Source organism: Hibiscus syriacus, unplaced genomic scaffold (genome assembly GCF_006381635.1).
Source record: "Hibiscus syriacus cultivar Baekdansim isolate YM2019G1 unplaced genomic scaffold, ASM638163v2 tig00000287_pilon, whole genome shotgun sequence".
Classification (NCBI taxonomy): domain Eukaryota; kingdom Viridiplantae; phylum Streptophyta; class Magnoliopsida; order Malvales; family Malvaceae; genus Hibiscus; species Hibiscus syriacus.
Window position 1 is genome coordinate 204,624 of NW_024061777.1, and position 7,877 is coordinate 212,500.

Here is a 7,877-nt window from a genome sequence, read left to right on the forward strand (position 1 = left end):
GGTTTCAAAATTGCAGTCAGTTGTGGCTACATCCACAACAGAGGCAGAATATGTAGCAGCTACACAAGCCAATAAATAAGCAATTTGGTTGAAAATGCTATTGGAGGAGCTTGAGCACAATCAAGAGTATGTATCTCTATTTTGTGACAATCAAAGCGCCTTGCATCTAGCAAGGAATCCAGTATTTCATTCAATGATAAAATACATACGAGTTCAATACAATTTCATTTGTGAAAAGGTGGAAGAAGGGACGGTAGATATGCAGAAGATCCATACCAAAGACAACATAGCAGATTTCATGACGAAGGCGACAAATGCTGATAAATTTACTTGGTGTCGATCCTCTTGTGGCCTGTCAGAAACGTAAGCAACATGATGGTACAAGGTAGAAAGAATGGTGTGAAGATATGATTGTTTTAATCAAATCTTCAAGTGGGAGATTGTTGAAAAAATCAAAAACCACATGGGCTGCTAGTTAGCAGCCGGTGGCTTTGAAAAAAAATTATTATTATCCAATTTTGTTGAATATTTGCTAAAGGAGATAATTACATTTAGTCACTAAACTTTAGTATATTTACAAGATTAGTCCTTAAGCTTTAAATATAAATACCCTATCTCATTTAGCTTCAAAACCATCCCAAAGCATTCTAGCTTTCTTCCAATACTAGAGAATTTAGAGAGTTTCTTGAGAGTTGTTTTTCTCCTTTTTATCAAGAGAGAATTATCATTGTTTTCTCCTTGGTAGATCAAGAGAGGTTGTAACTCCTATTTTCTCATAGTAAAATTCTTCTGCCGTTGCCCGTGGTTTTTACCCTATATTATTTAGGGGTTTTCACGTAAATTTTGTATCTCTTTTATCTTCATTTTTATTTTCTCAAATTATCAGTTGTGATTTTGCTTTATCCGATAGTTGTCTTCCATAACAGAGGTTAGTATCGCAGTGAAGTCATTGTGTCTGTTAAAAGCTACCAGGGAGGTGGACTGGGTGCTTTGTTCTAACAACGGTTTTGGAACCTTATTGGTGCTGAAACTACGGGGTTTTGTCTTGGCATTTTACATGGACGGTATGAAATGAGGCAAGTTAATCATACCCATATAGAGATTTACATCAAATTCGCCCCATCAGCATGTGTAACATCATTTATAAGGTTATTTCGAAGCTGTTGGTCAATCTAATGCAGAATTTACTTCAGCTCTGTATTGACGAGGCGCAAAGTACTTTCGTTCCAGGCAATTTGATTTTAGATAACATTATTGTGGCCTATGAGATGTTGTGTTCTTTTAAAAAGAAAAATGATGGTAATAAAGGTTACTTTGCTCTAAAGTTGGATATGAGTAAAGTATATGACAGTGTCAAATGGACGTTCATTTGGGCAATCGTGGTGAGATGGGGTTGTCTGAACAATGGATTGATTTGGCATGTAAATCGTGTGTATTGTTTCTTATTATGCGGTCCTAAATGGAGTAGCTAGTGAGCGAATCGTCCCTAGTAGAAGTTTAAGACAGGGAGACCCTTTGATCCCTTACTAGTTTTTGATATGCAGTGAGGGGTTGTCGACTTTATATATGGTGGCTGATTCGAGTGCAATGCAGGGTGTTCAACTTAACAGATATGCATCTCGGATTTCTCATTTACTTTTTACGGATGATAGCCTCATTTTTGGGAAGCTACAAGGGGTGAAACTACTCTGTTAAAACATGTTGGAAATATAGAATGCAAAACCACACAGTTAGAACTGACAGGAAAGATAAACGATAATTTAAAATAAATAGATTCGTAAACCGTGTCGTGATAAAACCACTGCATTAGAAACGAATTCGTCACGATGTGTGTAATCGCTGTAGTAGATGGTCCGTCCCCCGAGGTTAACACGGTCGCTCTAAATTTCGTACACCCAAAACCGAAGTGGACTGCTGGTGGTATTGCACTTCTGATCAGAAAGCACACAGAGAACAAGTTTATAAAACACTTGGAGAGTGAATTCTGAATGTTGAGAGTAAGTTGGGAAGCTGAATCCAGCTCTCTATTTATAGGCTAAAATAGGGTTAAAATCGTCCATAAAAAATCAGGATTAAAACCCTTCATTGTAACAGTTGAAACATCTAGATGAACCTGACTCAAAAATAGTCCAGGTTTATTGCATCATTATTCAGCTGTTATAACTCCTGAAATTAAATCTTGTAACTCCTGTAACTCCTGATATTAACAGTTTATCCCCTTTGTACAAAGTTGTTATCATTTGAATTTAAACAGTCCTCGACAACCTATAAATATCAAGTAAAGTCCAAAGAGAAATTCCTCAAGAATTTTCTCAAAAAAGATAGTATCTGCGCGGACGTGTCGAAGACACGTATTACAATTATCATTACCATTACTACGAGCCGAGCCGGCCGGACGACGGCAGCGGCGGTGAGCGAGATTTCTCCTTGTTCTCTTTCACTCAACAAGGAAGTGGAGAATTCATACCTTAAATACTCATTTCCAATAGTGTTTCCAATACTATGTGAGACTGAGCATTACCAACAAAAGAAATATTGAACATATATGAAAATAGCTCAGCACAGGAGATCAATTTCAACAAGTCGGGTTTGTTCTTCAGTTCAAATGTAGTTGAGGAGAATCGACATGACGTATGACGCATTTTTAATGTTTCTAATTAATCTAATACTGAAAAGTATTTAGGGCTTCTAGCAATTGTGAGGTGTAATAAGCGTTTGGGCTTTTATGAGTTTGAAAGATAAACTTTAAGGACGGATCCGAAGTTGTAGTATTCGTACTCTTTCTTAAGGGGGAAAAGAGGTATTTATTAAATCTATACTTTAAGCCATTTCTTTATTTACTATAACGTGTTTCTTGTTGCAAAAGAATCTTTGTTCGGATCTATAGAGTATCATGGCTCGTTTCTCTTGGCAAAAGGCCGAGAACAAGAGGGGTATCCATTGGTGTCTGTTAACCTTGTAAAAAGGATATATTTCATGCCTTTTTACTAAATTTATCGAATGTTCTTAAGCTCATTTAGTTGCATTTAGTTGCATATAGCTTAGTCATTTGCATGTGGAGGATTTTATTGTTTTTTTCATGCATTGGTGGAATTGGTGCTACTTGAGAAGGGTTTGCTTCGATGTGGTGATGTGCAAGTAACTTAAGGTGAACTGCCTGGAAAGGACGCTTATGCTGCAGCAAAGGGAGCAACATTTTTGGGTGCACTAGAAGACAAAAGAAGAAGATAATTATTGGCAGCAGCCCACATGTGACAACTTTCCAGTTGTGCCCCACACGTGAAGGTACATTCCCTCAAGAATTAGGGTACAAAACCCTAGGAACCCCCACTATATAAGGAAAAAGGAAACCATATTTATGAGAAGAATGGAAACCGTGAGATAAGAAATAGAAAAGCTAGAAGCAGTTATTTTTCATTCTTCTCTTCTTCATTTTAGTGGCCTTCATTACTAGAACCTCGAGGGGATAAAACTTGTTGACCCATGAGAGAAGCAACAACGTTTGAGGTGGTTCACGACAGTCCATGACAGCTTTTGGCTTGGGAGTCTTCTTCGCTTTTGTTGCTTGTTATCTTTTCCATCTTTGTTTCGAAATGGGTTGTATTAAACGAATGACATTGGATGTTTTTCACCTAGCCATGAACTAACTTAAGTTGGCTTAGGTTTATTTTAGATGAATATGTTTTTCTCTTAATGAATGTTATAGCATTTCTAGTTATATACACGCTTTGTTTACTGTTTTCTCGTTTAGATTATAAGAGCTTTCGAGAGTTAGAATTTATCTTTGTTTGATGCTTAATTTCGAGAGAGTTGTGCTTAGATCTGTGTGAACAATGGAGGTAGAAAAACTTTAACTTGCCTTAGAGATAAGGAAAGAGTTTCAACGACTAACTAGAGTAGGGCTTATTCGATAGTAGTTGTTAGGGTTCATGCTGAGAAGTATTGCCTTAACATCTTCACTGTCAGGTTTCTCACTAGAGATAGTTTAGATACAATTTAGGAAACTCTGTCGAGCATTGTATCAATTGAAAATCATTAATAGTCATTTAGAGTAAGACATAGGAGTCTAAGATAAACCTAGTCATTTAACTTCATTGAGCGTTCCACACGTGTGAAGTAAGACCGTTGTCTTATGTGCACCATTTCTCATCACAAAATTCTGCTAGAGCATTTTTTCCTTTACTTTTTGCTACAACAGTTCAGCTATCTCAACTTTACCACAACATTTTCTACAATTGTTCATACCATTTATATTCATTAGTTTATAATTTAGGTGCTTAAACTTTACCTGAATTTTTCCTCCAATTCATGTGGAGACAATGCTCACTCATCACTTTATTACTTGTTCGATGTGTATACTTGCACAGTTTGTGTTCAATTTTAGTACACTCACACACGCAACAGTGCCAATGGTCTTCTTTGTGTTAGTTGAAAGAGTTGGGGGGTAGGTTTTCGAGATATGAAAAAAAATTAATGTAGCTCTTCTAAAAAAACAAGGGTGAAGGCTGTTTAACAATCCGAATTCGCTGGTGGGATAGTTGCTTAAGGCGAAATATTACGCAAACGGAGATTTCCTGACTGCAGGGTTAGGATCATCTCCATCATACATCTGGATGATTATATGGAGTGCAAAAGGCCTCCTGCTGAACGGTCTTCGATGGAAGGTGGGCAGTGGAAATTCAATTTCCATATGGAATGATTTATGGTTTTCCACAAAGTGGCCAACTCGAATAGCTTCTACGAGGGTGGACTCTGTAGATGTCTAAGTTGATTTGATCGATATGGAAATAAATAAGTGGAGGGTTGAGCTTGTTCGAGGTTTATCTAGTGCTGAAGAGGCGGAGATTATACTTGGTATTCCTTTATCAAGTTTTGAGCAGGTTGATTGCAGAGTTTAGGGCGGGGAGATATCGGGGATCTATAGCGTGAGAAGCGGATATCATTTGTTGTTTTCGCGAGTTGATTCAGATCCTTCGGATATGGCGGTGTTTTGACACATTTGCGATTGTTCATGTCAACAAAAAAATAAAATTCAAGTCTGGAAATTTACGCAGAATTTATTCCCAACACGCCAGAATCTTTACAATATACGTATACTCAATAACACATTATGTTCTCAATGCCCTACTATGATTGAATCAGGGTGCATATTTTTCGTGATTGCATTTTAGCCCAATTAATATGGGTAGCTATGCGGATCCAATGGTCAGATCAGGTGTATAAACTTGAGTTATTCGAATGGTTAAAATGGAGTTTCAATTTTATTGACAAACAAAGCATACTGAGCCCGTTGTGGTGTCGTGGGCTTTGTGGTATGCGAGAAATGTAGCGTATCACGAAGGTCGAGTTTTGAAAGTGGCAGAGGTTATTACCTTGGTTAAAGCTCAGTGCCTGGAATTTGCAGTAGCAAACAACAGTCTCCATGGTTCTTCAGTGCCAGCGGTGGTTCGATGGAAGTCTCCCCCTCCTCTTACGGTTAAGGTTAATTTCGACGCCAGATTTGTACATTCACAACAAAGAGCATGGTCAGGGGTTTTGATTCGAAATAATGAAGGTGATATTATGGGTGCATGTAGAAGGAAAGTAGATCGGATTACCTCCTCTTTCTAGGCGGAAGCGGTGGCTGCTGTTCATGCGGTGGAACTTGCAACGGACTTGGGTTTCTTCGATATTATCCTTCAGGGTGACTCTCAATCAGTAATGGACAGAATATCCTCGAATGAATCAGATTTGTCGAAAACCAGTGCACTAACCTGGGAGGTGAGGAGGCGAGCTCAAGTTTTCAGAACATGAAACTTCCAGTTTGTGCCTAGACCATCAAATGAAGCCGCTCACATGCTAGTTGCCGACTTGGATTCAGGAGAGGACAACCGATTTTGGGTCAAGGAAGGCCTGTGGAGAGTGGAAAGACAAGTGTCGGAGGACAAACGGTGGATAGACCCCCATAGTCTTGCTCTGGTGAACGAAGGATCTTGGATGGGTTCAAGCTCTATTTTTGCTCAAATGTTTATTTGTGTTATGGTTTTGTCTTGTTTCTCGGATTTAGATAAAAGATTAAAATTAAAATTAAAATTAAAATGAAATATTTAAAAATTCATCCATCACAGTCCACATGGACCACACCTCACGTCAACGTGACAACGTGGGATAACTCAACTCAAGCTAACCCGATCGACGATTTCAAATCTACAATTAAATAAATAAACGACGAATTTTATTATAATATTTTACACTGTTAAGTTTGATTTTTTTTTTTAAATTAACAAAACTCACATAAAGCTTTAATATGTAATTTTCAAATTGAAATATATTTATTTTTTTCTTCTTTTTGATCTCTCCATCTCAAATTTGAATTTCTTGGGCTTTTCACATAAATCTATCCCAAAAAAAGCCTGGACTGAGCTGCCTTGCCCCATAAGGCAACGCTACTTTTAGTTTCTTCAATTAGTTTCCCTGTTTCAATTCTCTGCCTTGCCCCATAAGGCATGTTTATTGTTTATAATATTGATTCACAGATTTTTGAGAAATGAGAGAAAAGAAACAGATGTAACGATTCGATTGGATTATTCGGATACATTACACAATTCAAAGCAGAAAGCTGATGAATTCAAAGCAGAAAGCTGATGAATCCAAAGCATTATACTCAACAGAAACCCAGAAAAATTGGTGTGCCAATCAAATAGCTATGAAGCAGTACTAAACTCTATATAGGCAAAATACCATGCATAGCTACTTGATCATTTCGTGCTGCTTTCAGGAAAAATGCAGAGAGCCTATTTTCAGTAGTATTTGGTTAATATCAGATAGCAGACATGGATAAAAATTGTGCAAATTCACCATCCCTCCAATGGTGAACTCAACAGCTTGCCTCGTCCCATGGTGAAACCCCTGGTTCCATCTGGCATTCTCGGGCCCTTCAACATCTGTTTCATCGATGCTTCACATTGGACTGCATTACTAGGTTGAGGAGATCCAGAAAGCAGGCCACGTCCGGTTTGGTTTTGGGCACACCCCCAAAGTTTCCCTCGTGATTTAGACCATCCCTTCTTCAATCCCATTGCACTATCTTCAGCCTAACAGATGATGAATTTTTTCCGGTCAGCTTGTAAGGCAAAGGAGCCATATAATGAACATGGTTAATCAACATTGTTGCTTACATTATTATCAATTGATTCAGCATTTGGTGGAGAAGAACCTTCGGAGTGTTCAGCATGGGGTGAATCTTCGTCGTCTAGTATACCATCGAATTCTGATTTTCGGGTTTTCAGAACCGATTTAGGCTGCATTTTGTACCAAAACAGATGTTGTGAATGGTTTCTATTAAGCATAGAGCATTCAAACAGATCATATGTGGATTGTGAAAGACGCACACAACATACCGAGAGTCTAAGCAGCAGCCTTACTCGGAGCCCCTTTCGCCAATTCCTTTCATCGTTTAGCTTCTCAACCTGCGCCGGATGCATAAGCTTTGAATGGCATTGAAAAAGAGGAATTCAAAGAACTAAAACAATAAGATCACAACAAGAAGTTCTAGCAGAAAAACTAAGTTAACATACCGCCTTATCAGCAAACTTTGTCGACTCGTATTCCACAAGTGCATGTAGCTTAATGAACAACAACAGAGAAGGAATCATGAAGCAAATTGTGTCATAATCTCTAGGTTAACTAAGAAAACAGGTTCGATTCCGACCTCCATATACCTTGTTAGACATAAAATAGTCATTCTTCGAACGAGAAGAATTGGGTTCCTGGGGATGACATATTCTGATGTTCTTCACACTGTATGAAAACACTAATCGTATGAGCTGCAAAAGAATCATTCTATATATCCAACGACAAACCATAAACCAAAACGGAATGCGACGAAAACCAAACCT

The 7,877-nt window shown here is 38.1% G+C and overlaps 1 protein-coding gene across 1 annotated transcript in view; it reads right to left on the reverse strand.

The window, feature by feature from the left end:
* Window positions 1–6,675: 6,675 nt before the first annotated feature.
* The window catches only part of LOC120158367 (la-related protein 6C-like), a 2,514-nt gene continuing 1,312 nt past the window's right edge, over window positions 6,676–7,877 (reverse strand). The window contains exons 5-10 of the mRNA XM_039169256.1: window positions 7,876–7,877; window positions 7,701–7,779; window positions 7,557–7,604; window positions 7,380–7,448; window positions 7,158–7,280; window positions 6,676–7,073 (exon numbers count right to left, since the gene is read on the reverse strand). The exon at window positions 7,876–7,877 is cut by the window's right edge and continues 78 nt beyond it. Of these exons, the coding sequence (XP_039025187.1) occupies window positions 6,834–7,073; window positions 7,158–7,280; window positions 7,380–7,448; window positions 7,557–7,604; window positions 7,701–7,779; window positions 7,876–7,877 (561 nt within the window). The 3' untranslated portion in view covers window positions 6,676–6,833. The remainder of the gene's footprint in view (window positions 7,074–7,157; window positions 7,281–7,379; window positions 7,449–7,556; window positions 7,605–7,700; window positions 7,780–7,875) is intronic.